The sequence below is a fragment of the Schistocerca piceifrons genome, chromosome 2 (genome assembly GCF_021461385.2).
Source record: "Schistocerca piceifrons isolate TAMUIC-IGC-003096 chromosome 2, iqSchPice1.1, whole genome shotgun sequence".
Lineage (NCBI taxonomy): Eukaryota > Metazoa > Arthropoda > Insecta > Orthoptera > Acrididae > Schistocerca > Schistocerca piceifrons.
The window spans coordinates 656,417,735-656,436,477 of NC_060139.1; the positions used below are offsets into that span (position 1 = coordinate 656,417,735).

The following is an 18,743-nucleotide window of genomic DNA, read 5'->3' on the forward strand; positions in this document are numbered from 1 at the left end:
TTCAAATTTTGAGCATAGTGGCAAGATACCTAATTTTTGAACACAATTTTTTCAGTTTCTGTTTGTGTAATATAAATACATTATACATCATGTTGTAAGTTGGAATTTACCACCTCACTTTCAGGTATTCAATTTCTCTGTATGCAACGTGAGGATTGCTGGGCACCCTATTTGTAAAACTATAAATATAAAAATACATCATTAAGAGACATGGGGGTGAAGCTGACTCCTGCACGTGGTGCCCCTGCATAGGTACTGGACTAGATTCTCCAGTACTGAACTGAACGTCAGCATTCCAAAAGCATTGCATTATAGGTTTCACTATGAATGGAAACCAAAGGTCTTTATCAAGACCTCACCTTGTGATTGTATCAATCAACATAGAAGGATTGTCTGTTGCCAAAGAAGAACTCCTGCAACATATTGCCAAGGAACCTAGGTGTGATATTTTATGTATACAAGAAACCCATCGAGATGACACCATGAGAAGACCAAAAATCCTTGGGATGAAACTGGCAGTTGAGCGACCCCATAGACAATATGGCAGTGCTATCTTTGTGAGGAACGATATAGCTGTTCTCTCTACCTCACTTACAGAATTCAACAATATTGAAATACTGTCTGTAGAACTGAATGGTTGTATTGTGTCGTCAATTTACAAACCCCCAGGAGCAGATTTCCAATTTTCACCTACAGACAACCACACCAATCAACAAGCTCACTTTATTGTTGGAGATTTCAATAGTCATAGCAGTGTTTGGGGTTATGCTGAGGACGACAGTAATGGTGAAGCAGTTTTGACTTGGGCTGATACCAACCATCTTAATCTTGTCCATGATAATAAACTCCCACCATCTTTTAACAGTGGGCGTTGGAAACGTGGGTATAACCCCGACTTAATTTTTGTTAGCGAGAACATAGCTCACCAATGCAGAAAAACTGTTCTAAATCCGATACCAAATACTCAACACCGCCCCATAGGCTGCCAAGTGTTTGCAGCCATTACTCCTAGAATCACATCATTCCGAAGGCGATACAATTTCAAGAAAGCAGACTGGCAGAAGTTTGCTGATCTCCTTGACTCAGAAGTTTCACGCATAGAACCCTCAGTTTCCAACTATGATGAGTTTGTAGAAGCCGTGAAAAGATGCTCAAGACTCTCAACTCCCAGAGGCTGTCGAGTTAACTACATACCTGGCTTGACAGAAGAATCCGTGAAGCATCTACATAACTATATCCAACTTTTCAATGATAATCCTTACAGCATTGAAACCTTAACTGCTGGCCAAAATTTATCCTCAGCCTTAGCCAAATCCAAAAAAGAACGATGGATAGAGCTACTCGAGAACCTTGATATGTCTAAAAGCAGTCAGAAAGCCTGGCAGTTGCTGCGACGCCTGAACAACGACCCTGTCCACAATCATGGCCATGCAAACATTGCACCAGATCAAATTGCTCATCATCTAGTTCAGAATGGAAGGGTCAATTGTTCTAAAGATAGAACAAAACTCAAAAGAGAACCTGAACGTGAAAACAACCATATATCAAATGACTTCATCTTACAAGAACTCAGAACCGCAATTCAGAAATGCAAAAATGGTAAAGCGCCTGGTCTAGACGACCTAATGATTGAGCAAATTAAACATTTTGGTCCCATCACGGAAAGATGGCTTCTGCAATTCTATAATGGTTGTCTGAAGCGGAAACAGATCCCTGCCATCTGGAGGAAAACTAAAGTTATTCCCTTACTAAAACCTGGAAAGGGTGCAGCTGATCCCAAGAACTACCGACCGATTTCGCTCCTTTGCCATTTGTATAAAATCTATGAAAGAATGTTGCTAAATAGACTCACTCCCATTGTTGAAAAACAACTCATACCTCAACAAGCAGGTTTCCGACCTGGAAAGAATTGTACAGCACAAGTCCTTAATCTGACTGAACATATTGAAGAGGGATATGAAAAAGGATACATTTCCGGGGCTGTCTTCGTGGATCTCACAGCAGCATATGACACCATTCAACATCGACAATTATTGCACAAAGTCTACTACATCACTAGAGACATTAATTTCACCAGAACTGTGCAGACACTTTTGGAAAACCGGCGATTCTATGTGGAGTTCCAAGGAAGAAAGAGTAGATGGAGAAGTCAAAGGAATGGCTTGCCTCAGGGTAGTGTCCTTTCCCCCATATTGTTCAACATATTTACAAATGACCAGCCTCAACCTTCTCTTACAAAGAGTTTCATCTATGCAGATGATCTTGCCTTAGTCACACAAGCCAGAGATTTTGACACAGTAGAAAACCAGCTTACTGTTGCTCTCAAGGACCTATCTGAGTACTACAGAGTCAATAACTTAAGACCGAACCCTGCTAAAACTCAAGTTTGTGCTTTCCACCTACGCAATCGAGAGGCCTATAGAAAACTTACAGTGTTTTGGGAAGATCAAGAGCTTGAACATTGTTTCTACCCCAAATATCTGGGTGTCACCTTAGATCGAACGTTGACCTACAGAAAACACTGCACTAACACCAAGCAGAAAGTTGCTGCTCGTAACAACATCCTGCGGAAGCTCACTGGCAGCGTTTGGGGTGCAGATCCCAAACTACTAAGAACATCAGCCTTGGCCTTGTGTTATTCCGCAGCTGAATACGCATGTCCTGTATGGTACAAGTCATCTCATGCAAAGCAGGTTGATGTGGCCCTGAACGAAACCTGCAGGACAGTAACGGGATGCCTCAAAGCTACACCTATTGATAAACTCCATAAACTAGCAGGTATTGCTCCTCCAGACATAAGGCGTGAAGTCGCAGCCAAACTTGAGAGACATAAAGCAGATCATAACACCGATCACCTGCTACATGGATACCAGCTACCAATTAGTAGACTCAAATCTAGGAGGAGCTTCATGAGAACTACTACACCCCTCACCGGTCGGACTGGAGCAGCCAGACTATCTCAGTGGACAGCAAAATCTGACAGTAACGATTGGATGACTCCTTCTGAGACCCTTCCTCCTGGTGGAAATCAAGTCTGGACAGTGTGGAAGTCTCTAAATCGGCTCAGGAGTGGCGTCGGACGAACTAAGGACAATCTGTTTAAATGGGGCTTCATGAAGGAATCTTCCACCTTGTGTGACTGCGGAGAAGAACAGACAACCAAACATTTAATTAACTGTCCTAGATGTCCTGTATCATGTTCCACACAAGAGCTTGTTGATGTTTCAGACAATGCTGCTGCCGTTGCACAATTTTGGGCTAATACCGTTTAGTTTGTTCTTTTATGATTTGACCTGATTTGTTATATTGTATATATTGTAAATATTGTTGTAATGTTTTTGACTCGAAATAAATAAATAAATAAATTAAGAGACATAACACACACACACACACACACACACACACACACACACACACACACACACACACACACACAAAATAAATTGTCTCAGGAAACTGAACTATTATTAGCTGCAATAGGCAACCTAATTAGGTAGGTAATTATTCTTGTATATAAAAGCCACACAGTTGACATTAAAAATAAGTAGCTTTATTACAATAAAAATGCATTGTCAGTTACTAAAAAATGTTGACAGTTCAGGACGTGTAATACTTGTAACATTGCACTTAAGCACACTTGAGACAGATATGTGCATCACTTCCAACGTTTTGATGGGCCAGGTTCCTCAGTGTCACCAGAAATACCTTGACTTACGGATTCAGGGTCTGTACATAGAGTTGATCCCAAATTGACCTCTTCTTTAAACAGCGAGTCAGCCTCAGCAAGTTCGTTGGTTTCGTCAGCGGTTTCCTCAACATCCTCCATAACATTTTCTTCACTGTCTTCATGTAAAAATTTTGGCACTTTTTCACATTTGACCCCAATACATTTCTTGCAAATTGAAGAAGATTTCAAACCCACTTTTCTGCAGGAGCATGCTCCGCCACAGTTCAGCTTGCATGCGCATTAACAAAGTGAAGAAGTGCTTCAGGTGCTGGATCTTGGCTCATTATAATGGGTATTGGACCATGGTCACTGTGATTCCAGCCCCATTTCTCAGGAGGTTCCCAGTTTCCCATCCAACTTTGGACTTGTTGGTAAGTCCGGAACGAATGATGTTGTGCAGCATCTTGTGTAGGTGGCAACCGTGCAAGATTCAGTTTGCTTTTTGTGGCAGACTTGGCGATTAGCTGGTACCGCAAATGGTCTAGTGTGTGGGAACTGCTGACACCTCCACTATACAATGCGATAGTAACCTGTTCTCCTGCAGTTATTATTTCTTCACGGGTAGCATGTGGTTTATTGAACGTGCAAAGCACTGAGGTTAGGTGTTCATTTTTCGCAACAATATTGCAGCACTTAATTTTTCCTTGACCAAAAAAAGCAGATATTGTATCACATCCACTAAAGGCGTGAGTGAACAGAATATATTCACTGTCAAAAATAAGTTTTCAATGCCTTGCCCCAAACCGGTCATGAGCACAAGCAGGTCATCTTCTCCTACAATGACAACACTTCCAAAATCTTTGGTTCTTGAAATGGCAGATGTTACAATTATAACGTCAGCATCTTCTTGTGCCTGGTGCACTTCAAAGCTACACTCCAGAAATTCCATTTTAAGAAGTGTGATCAAACGCATCTTGTTTCATTCGTTGTACAAGAACTTGTCCTGAGGGACTTGGTTCACCATCTCTGATTCAACCATAACGTCAACCGAAGAATGTTGTTTGGACCTACAAATCCTCTCAGCACTCTTTGTGCTACATTTGTCTCCCTCACATGGATACCCATCAAATACAATAGCAAATTGAGATCCAAAATGACGTTGCAGGTAAGAAACATAGCTTTGGGCTATTGACTTGAAGCAAACATTTCGAGTCCAAATGACTTTGTGGATAAGGTACCCTCCATCAATGACAAAAAATTTACTCGGTCCACCTGACTTCACATCTTCCACTGGAACGAAGGCATTGTAGAATGAAGATTTTGTTCCTTTTCGCATGCCTTTTTCTGAGAATAGGAACATTTGTTAAGGATCAAGCTCATATTTCAGAAAGGCTTTTAACTCTTCTTCACTTTGTTTCATTAAACAAATCCTTTGGAAAAGAGTTAAAGGATCAACAGGAGTAATTTTAGTGCTTCCAGCTTTTACAGAATTGAACGCAGAAAGGAGAGTCACAACTTTATCTTTTCTACGGAACTTTACATCGTGGAAATTGTCACCAACTATTCTTTGCTTGAAATTTGAAAAAAAAAAAATGGTATTTTTTGACGCGCTGTAGCGCCTTAGATACTGGGAGTAGAAAAAAATGATAAGAATCGAATTTGTAGAGAATTTTGTGCTCTTTAAAAAAAGAAAATAGACGTCAAAGCGATAGGAGCAAATGAGACTGAGATATTTTGAAAAAACTGAAAAAAGTCCGAAATTCTCGAAGTTTTTTGACTGCAGAAAGTTTTCCCAAGAGAAATTTTGTTGGCAAAACTTGGTTTTCTAACCTTTCCAACAATATGAACGAGTTAAAAAAATAAAATCTTCTACCCCACCTTTTGCAAGGTACAGGCTTTTTTCTGACAGTTTCACTGGACTATGCTTCTATCCCCAACTACCATTCCTCATTCAAAGTCTGTTAATTCTTGTTGTGCAGCCATAATCATGCTGTATACCCTTTCACAAGAACCATCTGAGTAAAAATTACATCTCCACCAATACACTGCCCTTTTATACCTTGTGTACACGATACTACCACCATTTGTATATGTTCATATCGCTACCCCATGACTTTTATCACCTCAGTGTAGATTCATACATACATATACATACACACATACAAGTGGGTGCTGAAAATTAATGCCTCTAATTTTTTATGTGAAAATGCTTAAAGCTTTTTTTAAAAAAAAGCAAATGTTATTAACGTTCTACATCAATATTCTGAGAAGGGAAGTCATTACTCACCATATAGCCAAGATGCTGAGTCACAGATAGGCACAACAAAAAGATTTTCACACTTAAAGCTTTCGGCCAATGGCTTTGTCAACAATAGACACACATATGTACACACACACACACACACACACACACACACACACACACACACACACACACTCGCAAATGCAACTCACATACATGACTGCAGTCTTAGGCAACTAAAACCACACTGCCTGTATGTGTTCTATGCATGTATGGCCACCGTGGTCTCCTGCATACCTGTGTGAATTACTTTGCAGGCAGCCAGGATGCCAGAAGCCTATACCTGTCCTCTCTATTCACATTGTCAGGTCTCTTGGTTATTTCTGTCACCTCTCTAATCTTCTTCCACAATGTAAATGACTGTGTCTCTAGTACCCGGGCTTCACAGAACACTATCTCTTTATTGCACTCACCCTGGTGTTCCACCAACGCTGACCTGATGCATTGTCCCAGACAGATATATCTTCGATGGTCTGCAATTAGTGAGCTGATTGGCCATCCTGTCTTGCCTACATACACCAGTCCACATTCACAATCGATTTCATCACCAGTGTTTAGCTTGTCAACCACATGTTTCGTTGATCCTAGAACATCTTTTATTTTGTTATTGTTCCATTTTGCAGTTACCTGATTTCTGTATTCACTTCAACCTGACTTTTTTTAGAAAATATTGAGAAATCTTGCATTTTGACAAAGGTGTTTAGTAGAACTGTAGTTTATGATTTTTTTCTAAACATGATTTTTCTATTATTATTTGGTAGAAATGACCTGAAAGTCTAAAACCTGTACAGCTGTATCACACTTTTCCCATCCATATTTATTTAGAAGTGTGTGTCACAATGAACCACTTACATGGCATGACCTAGATTATAGAATGAAGCAATGAATATAAATTATCACTTTATCTGGTATTTATATAGTTTGAATTTTTTTTGATTCAGTTTCAACAAAATCTGTATTCACAGCCTTCAACAACAAGACATTAGTACGATGGAGAATATTTACGTCAGTATCACAGTTTTTGTTATATTTCATTGGGATAGTGGAAAAGTCAGAATGGAAAGAGGAATCATTCAGGGAGCTTGCATATCACAAAAGCTATTCTTGGCAGCTCTAAAGTAAATCTTCACAACCCTAATCTGGAAGAAAAAGAAAGAATATATAATAATGGAACATACCTAAACCACATTTGTATTGCTGAATACTCTGTACTGTTCACTGAAACGCCCAGGTTGGAATATAAACAATTATAAAAAAGGTGGATTGCTACTTACCATAAAGATGACATGTTAAGTTGCAGACAGGGACAACAAAAAGATTGTTACACATTGAGATTTTGACCAAATCCTCCTTCAGAAAAGAAATAAAAACACATGCGCAGTCACACCTTATGCACCCATGACCACTATCTCTGGCTGCTCTGTCCAGAGCGGCTGGAAACAGCAGTATCACCTTGGAAGCCACCAAGAGATGGCTATTAACAACAGTGTTGCCACACACTGAAATCATCAATGGGGCGATTATTGTTCTAGGAACTTGTGAAACAATCAGAAAGGTATCTCAAATCAGTAATGTTGTAGGGCATTGTTGGGTGACAACGTGGGGCTTACCTATGAAGGACAAACGTGAAAATACATAAATGAGAAATATCACTTCTTACTTTGTCTCTTTAAATTGTGATTGCGTACCTTAGACAACACAAAATTTGAATTTATGGCCTTAGTGGAAGCAGCCTACTGTTACTTTGATGGCACAATTGCTGTTATGGTGGAATACTCACAGGTTGGCAGTGTGTACGGCAGCAGCAGCAGCTGACATGATCCGTGAGTTGTGTGCACGCCATTCAGGCTCTGAGCGCCATGCAGTGGTTGGTACCAGCTGTGGTTCTGGCAGGTCCTCTGGTTGTGGCAGGTAAGGTGGTGGCACAGGCAGTGCCAAAGGTACACTATCCTCAGCCAGTTGCTGACCCACACCCCCAGCTGGCACAGAGCCACCATCTGAGAACAGACACATGAAACAGTATCCTGTAGCCTCAAGGTCCACTGATGTTCTGTACACAGTATTAAAAAGTGTACTTGCCCTATGTTGATTTAACAATACAGTGCTGTAATAGGCATGGTCCTATTAATGATAGTATGCTCTTCCTTTCTGTGTACTGACTTTCCCAGTAGTTTATAGGGGGAACCTATGGTTTAACTTGGGCTCTAAGCCACACTGAAACTTCACATTTTTCAGATACACAAATCATAGCTATAGATGAAAGAAGCAATTATGAACAGAAATAGATCCTAAGAACATGGGAGATGGAACTTCGACCCTTTGGATTTATAGTTTGACACTTACCCATAAAACTGCACCTACATCTGCATCTGTACTCTATGCCTCGAGGCCTCGAAATACATCAACAAATTACTCCACCAGGGATACGACTTTCTCAAGTCAAGCCCTGAAATGAGATCATACCTTGACAATATTCTCGCCACACCTCCCAGAGTTGCCTTTTGTTGCCCCCCTAACCACCGTAAAATCCTTGTCAAACCCTACAATATTCCTAGACCACCTTCTCTACCCAGCAGTTCCTACACCTGTAACTGACCCTGCTGCAAAACCTGCCCCATGCATCCCCCCACAACCACCTACTCCAGCCTCGCTACTGGTAAAACATACACAATTCAAGGCAGGGCCACATGTGAAACAACACATGTCATTATCAGCTGACATGCCTGCACTGCACAGCCTTTTACATTGATATGACGACAACTAAACTGGCTGAGCACACGAACAGGCGCAGATGAACTGTCCGTCTAGGAGATGTCCAATACCCAGTAGCTGAGCATGCCCTCCAGCATAATTGTAGGAACCTAGGAACCTGCTACACCATACGTGCCATTTGGCTTCTCCCACCCAACACCAGTCCCTCGGAACTGCGGAGATGGGAACTTGCACTCCAACACATCCTTTCAACCCGCCATCCCCCTGGATTGAACCTACGTTAACCAACCTCACTCCCATTTACTCTTCAGTCTTCTCCTCTTTCCCTTTCCTCTTTAGCCATTCACGCATCTTTTTATCCTACAAGTTGTGTATATGTTTATATTATATACCTCTTTACTTCTGTATGCATCCACTTTGGTTTGAAGCTGGCACAGTACTTACAGTAGAATATCTTTGGCTTCCCTCTGACACCCATGCCTCCATCTTTGCTACCCTCCCTGTTTACCTTTCCCCTGTTGCTTCATAACCTTGGTTGTGAGTAACTGAATCCACTTTCCCTTCTTCTCCTTTTTTCCCCTCTCTCCTCCCTGATGAAGGAACAAAGTTCTGAAAGCTAGGATAAAAATTTTCTGTTCTGTTTTGTGTATCTATCGGCTGTACTGAGCTGAGGTAGGTACTGGCCAGCCCCTCTATCTCTTTGTTAGTATTTGTTTCACATCTTTATATGAGATTTTCCATTAATCATTTGGTCATAGTTTGTTTAGTAAGAGGATTACTACTGTGTTTTTTTGCATTGCCTTTGTAAGTCACATTCCCTTGATGTCCTTCCATCAACTGTGGCTGTACAAAGCCTGATGATGGACACCTGGTTCAGCGACCCTGTATCAACACCTGGAATACTGCATGCAGTCTGGTGTAAATAGAGCAGTGAAGTGCAGTGTGAACCAGGAGTACAAGGCAGGTTTATTATCATACCATCCCTGACCATTTTGGCAGCCCTTTACTGTCAAGCATGCCACTGAACCAAGTTTTCCTGGCCACCAGATGACACTGAACGAAGGCTGTAAGCTATTCCAGTCTGCCCTGTTCAAAGACTCTACCATGAACAAGGGCCCACCTAAGTTAAGAAACAGTAACTCATTAAACACCAGATTCAGTGTACTACAGTTCCCGTTTCTCCTAATAGGTTTTTGCGTGTTGATGCTGTTCAATGGTCCACTTGAACTGCTGAGATTGTTTAAAGGTTGAGCAATTGGTTCATTTTTTGTCATGCAAAGAGCTATAAAAACGCCAAGTCTACTAAGGCTCTATGTATCCAGCTATGTGAATGCAACTAAGGAAATTCCCTAGAAGTTGTCCAGTGATGACTGTTCTACTTAAAAAGCCATCCACCTAGTTACTACACAGCATACATTGAGGTTCTTTTCTACAGAGATTTTTGCCATTCTCAAAACATAGGTGGTGAAGTCATGCCAAACAATGAGTCATTCCTAGATGGTGGTGGTTGTTGGGATGTTTAAGGGGGACTAAACAGCAAAGGTCATCAGTCCCCCAGTCATTCCTAGAGATTACAGCTACAGAAGAATGGTAGTTTTGAAAAGCCTGCTGCAGTAGCCACCAGAAAGATCGCGGGAGGCGCACATCGGCACGGCGCGTCACGGACGGTAGTTGCCGCAAATAGAGTCCCGTCCACCAGAGGGCACGCGAGAATTCGGCCGCGACCTCTGCCAGCGGAACAACAACAACAAGCAGCACGGGCCGTGCCCAGTCGGTTCATATCGGGCATGCCTATGAGACAGTTCCCGGTCTACTTTGAAGTGCGACGGAAACGTGAACCGTGTTACTACACAATTGGCGACGAGTAGGGTCGTTCTTTCGCGTGTTGCGTCGTCGTTCCGGCTTCGCAGCTTCTCCGCGGCATGGAGAATTTAGTGCGGGTTTTGGTGTAGCAGCAGACGGAGCTCATGGCCACCATGAAACAAGTGCTTCCGGCGTTGCCCTCCACGCCGTCTGCTCCAGCGCAGTTCCCTCCTCCCTTTCCCCCGTACGACGAGACGGCGGAGGATTGGGACGCGTATGAACATCGCCTTCGGCAGCATTTCCAGGCGTTTCATGTTGCCGATGCGGAGGTATGTCGTGCTCTTTTCTTGTCTTGGATATCTCCCTCGCTGTATCAAGTTTTGCGGCAGCTAGCGCCGTTGCAGGAACCCTCGTACTTGTCTTTTGACGCATTGTGTTCATTACTGTCTTCATATTATCGCCGCCGCACGCATGTTGTGGCGGCTAGGGTCGAGTTCTATCAGTGCAAGAAGCAGCCCCATCAGTCTTACCGGGCGTGGGCCGCTACCCTGTACGGTCTTAGTCGCAAGTGTCATTTTGTCACGGAGCAGTCGCGAGAGTCGTATGCCCACGTTTTGGTACGCGACGTCATTGTTCGTTCGGCCCCCTGATAGGGAGGTCCGGCAACGGGCCCTGCAGTTAGAAGACCCTTCCCTCGAGGAAGTCCTGTCCATTGCTCAATCGTATGAAGTCTCTCACGCCGCCGGTCAATAGTTGGAAGCGTGGTGCGACGTCGCGGTGGTTCAGGGCGGCGCAGCCGCGTCCACTGTGTCCGGGGTGGACGACGTGCGAGCGGTACAATCCGGCCGTTACGGCCGCTCCCGCACGGCGCGTAAACGGAGTTCAGGCCGCCGGCCCCTGTTACCGTCCTGTGCGTCGTGCTATATACATCACGATCGGTCGGAGTGCCCCCAGCGTTGGGCCGTTTGTCGCATATGTAATAAAAAAGGACACATTGCTAAAGTTTGCCGCTCAGCCTCAAAAGAATAGGACGCAGTTCCAGAGGACATGGACGTTGACATTCAGGCAGTTTCATCGGGCCAGGCTCCCGACGCACCAGTACACAAACTCTTTATCGAGGTGTAGGTTCGGTCGCGCCGATTACAACTGCAAGTAGATACGGGCGCGGCAGTTTCTTTGTTGAATGCACAAACTTACTCCGACCTTGGGTCGCCCCCGTTGGCGCCAGTTTACCGGCGTCTACGCGGTTATGGTAAACAGTTCATTCCCCTACTGTGTCAATTCACTACCGACGTGACTTACAAATCAGTCACTCGGCCTGTTACTTTTATTGTTGTCAGTGATGCGAGCTCCGCTAACCTTTATGGCTTGGATGCCTTTCAAGCTTTCGGTTTTTCTATAACTAACACCATACAGTTGGTCTCCAAAGACGTTCCCTATCAATCATTGGAATCTTTGATCTCTGACTTTCCGAATATCTTTGAGGAGGGCCTGGGGCGTGTTTCAGACTTTGAAGCTCACTTAACGTTTTCTACGCGCGAGGCAGATCCCCTTGGCTCTCCGCCCTCAGGTAAAAGAAGAGCTAGACCGGCTGACAGCCCTAGGGGTCATTCTTCCCATTTCTTCTAGTGAGTGGGCTTCGCCTCTCATTATTGTCAGGAAACCCTCGAGAAAATTACGTCTTTGTGGCGATGTCAAGGCCACCATTAATTCCCAATAGGTGGTGGACACCTATCCTTTGCCTCGTGCTGATGAATTGTTCTCCGCCGTGGGGGGAGGCCAATATTTTTCGAAAATCGATCTTTCGGATGCTCATCAGATACCTCTTGATGAGGACTCCAAACAGCTGGCGGTTGTCAACACCCCGTTTAGCCTTTACCAATACCAGCGGTTGGCCTTCGGAATATCCAGTGCCCCGGCGAAATTCCAGCGTTATCTTGAGCACATCACGTCGACAATCCCTCATTGTATTAATTACCTGGACGACATAATTGTTACGGGCCGCAGCACGAAGGAACACTTGCACAACCTTCACACCCTCTATCTCAAATTCAGGTCCGTGGGCTTGCATTGCAACCTGCGTAAGTCAAACTTCTTCCAACCGTTCATTGCGTATGTGGGCTACACAATCTTTCGGCACGGCGTCCAGCCGCTAGGAAGTTTGGTCCAAGGTATCGTCGACCTTCCGCGGCCCACTTTGCTGCAGGAGTTACAAGCTTTTTTAGGCAAGATTGCCTATTACCACCGGTTCATTCCCAGGGCTTCCACCATCGCCCGCCCCCTGTACTGCCTTCTGCGCAAGGGTGTTCCTTTTGATTGGTTGCCTGCATGCGAGCGAGCGTTCACCTCACTGAAATGCCTCCTCACATCAGCGCCGTGTTTGGCTACTTTTGACCCCCATAAGCCATTGGTCCTGGCTACAGATGCTTCGCAGTATGGGGTGGGGGTGGTCATGGCCCATCACAACGCAGATGGTTCCGAGCAGCCACTGGCATTTGCATCTAAAACTCTTAGTCCCGCACAGGCCCATTACTCCCAGGTAGAAAAAGAGGCTTTGGCCATTGTCTACACTGTTACCAAGTTTCACCTTTTCTTGTATGGCACGAAGTTTGTTAATCACTGACCATAAGCCGTTAATATCGTTATTTGGCGCCGCCTCTAAGATTCCGGATCGGGCGGCCCACAGACTACAGCGCTGGGCCTTGTTCCTCTCTAAGTACCATTATGACATTCATTTTCGCCCTACCGGACAGCATGCCAACGCAGACGCTCTTTCCCACCTTCCGGTGGGCCCAGATCCTAAGTTCGATGGAGAGGAGATTATATGTTTTCATTTGGATGTGGCGTCCCACCAAGTGGTTGATGGCTTCCCGATCACTAGTTCTAGAGTCGCCAGGGAAATGGCAGCTGACCTGGTTCTCCGGCAAGTAGTTCGCCTCATTCAGCAGGGATGGTCATCCCGACCTCCAGGCCGGGTCTCGGACCCTCTTCGTAATTATTTTGTTCTACGAGACCGCCTCTCTGTCTTGGAAGGAGTTCTCCTTCTGGCTACCGATGATACAGCTCCTTGCGTGGTTGTTCCTGCAAGTTTGCGAAGGGAAGTCCTCACGTTATTACATGAGGGGCACTGGGGTGTTTCCCGTATTAAAACCTTGGCTCACAGACATGTGTAATGGCCCAGTATTGACAGAGAAATTGAGCACTTGGCCACCTGTTCCCAGTGTGCGAGCCAACAGTCATCTCCCAGGACAGCATTCTCTTCATGGCCGCCTGCAACCCAGGCATGGAAACGTGTGCACATCGATTTTGTGGGCCCGTTTCTCAATGGCTTTTGGCTCATTGTCATTGATGCTTATTCCTGATTTCCATATGTGGTTCGCTGCTCCTCAACCACTTCAGAAGTTGTAATCCATGCACTAGCAAAAATCTTCTCTGTGGAAGGTCTGCCAGTCACCCTGGTCTCGGACAATGGACCTCAGTTTGTCGCAGACCTTCCAGGATTTTTGTAGGTGCTTCGGTATTTGGCACATTTGCTCTCCCCCCTTTCATCCACAATCGAATGGGAAAGCCGAGCGCATGGTGCGCACATTTAAGACGCAGATGAAAAAGTATGTGCACGAATTTCCTGCGGAGGAGGTGTTGACGTTTTTCCTGACGGTATGCCGGACCACACCTATGGGAGAATGCAGCCCCGCAGAGCTCCTCCACGGGCGCCAACCTAGGACTCTGCTGCACCTCCTCTGACCCAGTCCTTGCCTGTCTTCGCAGAATGGAGTACTTTCCACCGGGTATGTCGGTCTGGGCACGTGGGTTTGGTCGCAATCCACGTTAGATACCGGCGGTGGTCCTGCGCTGACATGGCCGCCGGCTCTATACCTTGCAGATGGGGGACTGGGAGGTACGTCATCACCAAAATCAGCTACGTCCACATTTGGGCACCCACCCTCCGACCCCTCGGGCACCGGCTTCCCCATTGCCGGCACCTGTGTTGGTTTCTCAGGGGACACTACCACCCCTCCCCCCTGTGATTCCGCCGCACTGCGTTGGCTCTCAGCCTTGGCAGTCTCCAGTAGCTCCAGCACCGGCATCGCAAGCGAGAGCTGGCCCCCATCGCAGGCCCGGTTTCTCAGGAGGCTGGTTCACCTGTGGTTGTCCCTTCCCCATCGTCCCCACCACTGGGTCTTGCCCCTCCCAGGGTGGACCAGGATCCAGAGTTTGATGGCCTGTCTCCCATTCTGTCCTGGGCTCTGGTGGTGGGACGACGGGGGCCTCTTCGTGTGGGTCACTTCCAGCCGTATTCGAAAGTTCCGGCTCGAGGGTTGGCAGATCCCCTCGACTCCAGCTTTCCGATGGACGTGGAGGTCTTCACTCCTGCATGACACTCCACCTTCCGACGCAGTGGATCACAGTGGCTTCACCTCCCCGAAGAAGGAGTGCAGTAGCCACCAGAAAGATCGCGGGAGGCGCACATCAGCATGGCGCGTCATGGACGGTAGTTGTCGCAAATAGTCCCGTCCACCAGAGGGCATGCGAGAATTCGGCCGCGACCTCTGCCAGCGGAACAACAACAACAACAACAACAACAACAACAACAACAACAACAACATCTCAGGCAGCACAGGCCGTGCCCAGTCGGTTCACATCGGGCATGCCTATGAGACAGTTCCCGGTCTACTCTGAAGTGCGACGGAAACGTGAACCATGTTACTACACCTGCAATTGGGGAAGTTTAGGTTTGCCAAACATAAACTCCATCACTGTTAATAAACTGCAGGAGATGGTTTCAGTTCTGTATGACCCACGAGCCACATGTAACTTACTAAGAGAAGTGAGACTTAGCCTGCGTGCTTCTGTCATCAAATGATTTTTGTGTCATCCCTTGCATCTAAAAATGTTCTCATTTACAATTTTACGTATATTGTCATTGGAATGAAATTACAACTAAATATAACAGAAAAATATATACTTTCCAAGCAGCAGCAGAGATAGAAAGATAATGACAAAAACAGAATTATTAGCTTTCCTTCATTTGCAAGAAAGGACTAGAAGAAGTGAGAAGAATGTAGATCAGGGGAGAGGGGAAATTAGGACAAGTGAGAACTCAGTTTATTCTTGCTTCTTTGAACCCTTTCTCTTTTGGCAGATGAAGTCATTGGAAATTTTATGAGCATCTGTTTATTCCTGCCCTTACTGCTACTTAGTCAGTTACTATTTTGAATTTCAGCAGCTATTCTATAACTTTTATTACCTGAAATATTTTAAAAATTTCATTCACATAAAATTATTATCTTTCAGTTCGTTTTTAAATCCCAAAAAACTAGGAATGTGCAATACGAAAGTCCATGAACAATTCCCCAGCGTATTGGGTTTCACATAAATAAATGTTCCTTTTGTTTTGTATTTTCACCCTTGATGCTTTCTTAGGAATAAAGAATAAATATCACAGCTAAATATCTATTACCTGGAGGCAAGCGGTATAATCTTGGAACAGCAGGCTGTGAGGGATATGGATCATCTTGGGACAGCACATAGCCCGGAGCCTCAGCAGGCTGCAACATAGACAATGTGTTAGTAAGGAAGTCTCTCCACCCTGAGACCCTTTCCCCCTTCTGTGCCACATACACTGTCACTCTCTCTTTCACATTTTCTCTCTCTCTCTCTCTCTCTCTCTCTCTCTCTCTCTCTCTCTCTCTCTCTCTCACACACACACACACACACACACACACACACACACACACACACACACACACTCGGTGTATATACCACAAATCTTTTCAAAACCATATAGTAAATTTTACGAAACACGCAAGTTATAATGATATTAGGTTTCTGGAAAAAAATTTGTTGTGCCATCTTAATTATAAACAAGAATAAGCAAACTGTATGCTTTTGGATTATCTTTGTTAAAGTACCCTACCAGTATACTGGAAAGATATTAAAATTGTCAGTGTTCCAACTCTTTCTATTTTGTGTATAATGTAATACAATAATTAAAATAAAGTAGCAATAGTATTATTGTCCCTCAACACCTCTCTTGATTTCACATTCACACACTTTCTGCCTTCGGTTATGAGATTTGTGAAGATCTCAACAATGCCATCTGTGATGCAAGCTCTCTGAGGATGGCCTTAATAAATAAGACTATGTTACATTTATAGAGAATTATGGCAAGTGACCATTTCTCTAAGCATGTATTGTGGACAGTGCATAGATACACATGAGAAAAAGAGAGAGAGAGAGAGAGAGAGAGAGAGAGAGAGAGAGAGAGAGAGAGAGAGAGAGAGAGAGAGAGAGAGAGAACGAACTTTTAAATGCACGTAGCAAATCTTTCTGTGTACTTGTGTACCACCCATGATTCATCTGTCGGTTAGTGGCAGCCTGTTTTTAATTTTATTAGTTGCTCCCATCTGTGGTGATGGCAACAGTCAAACATTAAGAACGAGACAGAAAGTATAGAAAATATTTGCCTTATTATTGACTGATAAGTTCTTTGGTGTGGTTCCTCTTGCTAGCAGAACAAGTTAGGGCATTACTGCATGACTTCAGTGCCCTCCATTGGTAATTCTAGCAGCCCCCAGCCAAACAATACACCAATCACTGTGACATCAGCAAGCACCCCAGAAAGTGTTGCCACCATTCTGACTTTGGACAACTGACTATAAAATGCACCCCTCCAGGCAACTACTTAAATGAGTGCAGCAGTCAGGAATAGGTGTGACTGACTGCTCTGATATAAAGTGCCTACAAACCACCTCTACAAGAATTTTCACTTCATAATTGGTAGACATCAGCTCAATCACAAAATGGAGGATTTCTCCCTTGTATTAGTTATGACTGTGCCAGGCATGTCAGACTGACATTCTGCTTTCCACAGTTTTCCTACAATACACTGATTGTACATTCAAGACACTAGCAATGCACAGATTTATTTAATTAACTTGCAATTTGATGCCAGTATTCTAATAGTAAAACTTGAAGACCCATCTTCTGTCACCTCCTGACCAACTGTTGTGCATAAATCTAGGATACCTACTTTCAGACAGTGCAGCAATGTGGTGACTTCAGGTTTCATGAAGAAATTGCACAGGACCTTCCTAATTGTTAGTCACCAAACCTGTTACTGGGGTGGATTTTCTACAGCATTTTCAGACTAAAAAGTTCATATGGGAATATCAATTCCAAATGAATGGTGAGGCAGTTTACAAACGTATTAGCTGTTCACATAAACAAAAAAAATTGTGGTTTCATGCACAGCAGTACTTGAAGGGACACCCATGTGTTCATCTGTCAACAGAAAATCATCATTACTAAAAGAACTTCTTACAATATAGGCACTGTTAGTAAACTAATTGGAAAAGAAATGATATTTGAGGAAGAGAAAACATTTTTTTATTGCAGACAATTATGTGTTATGAGCTCAAATTACTGTTCACACTGTTGCCCTCAAGTATGTTACATGATGACCTTACTCCCCAGGTGACCTAGGATGATGTGAAACAGCTGTCTGCACCACTCAGAGGAATACTACACAACACTAGACATCACATTCCAGCTATGCTGGCACCACCGGTTACTTTTAAAGCCCACTGTTTGGCACCTGCTTAATTTTTAAAATCTTAGATACATCTGCCACCTCCACCCAGCCATAAAAATAGCAACTTTTAAAAACTTGTGATAAAACTTACAATAAAAAAATCATTTTTCTTTTTACAAAACATAATTTCTTATTATCATAACAATAAAACTGAGGTTAAAAATAAATAATAGGTGCAACCATGTGTCCCCATAGCAGTGTTACTTTGATCCCTATTACACAAGACACACCAAACGCAAGACACACCAAACACAAGACACACCAAACGCAAGACACACAAGCACAGTACCTTGCTGCTGCAATTTAATACATATGCATGATTTTTAATCTCTGGTGCCACCTTGAATTCAAGTGCGTTAAAAATCGATGGGAGGTGCCAGAATGCTGTTCCAGCTGAAATTAAGTCCTGCTGAGAAGTATGTGAGAACAAAGAAAGAATCTGAAGACTTAATGGCTGTGAGGATTATTTGACGTTCAGATAGTTTGTGGGTGTCTGCCCTCAAGAAGAAAGGTGGTTCTTGGCATCCTTATGAGGACTATCATAATTTGAAGATGCAGACAACTCCTGATGGTTATCATGTTCCACACTTCCAGGACTTTACAGCCCCATTAGCAGGCACTTAGCTGTTCAGTTTTATCAATTCACAAAACCCATATCACCAGGT

At 44.0% G+C, this 18,743-nt stretch overlaps 1 protein-coding gene across 1 annotated transcript in view; it reads right to left on the reverse strand.

Moving 5' to 3' along the window:
- LOC124775710 (tektin-1) overlaps positions 1 to 18,743 on the reverse strand; it is a 176,819-nt gene that overhangs the window by 153,829 nt on the left and 4,247 nt on the right. The window contains exons 2-3 of the mRNA XM_047250537.1: positions 15,946 to 16,033; positions 7,750 to 7,966 (exon numbers count right to left, since the gene is read on the reverse strand). Of these exons, the coding sequence (XP_047106493.1) occupies positions 7,750 to 7,966; positions 15,946 to 16,033 (305 nt within the window). The remainder of the gene's footprint in view (positions 1 to 7,749; positions 7,967 to 15,945; positions 16,034 to 18,743) is intronic.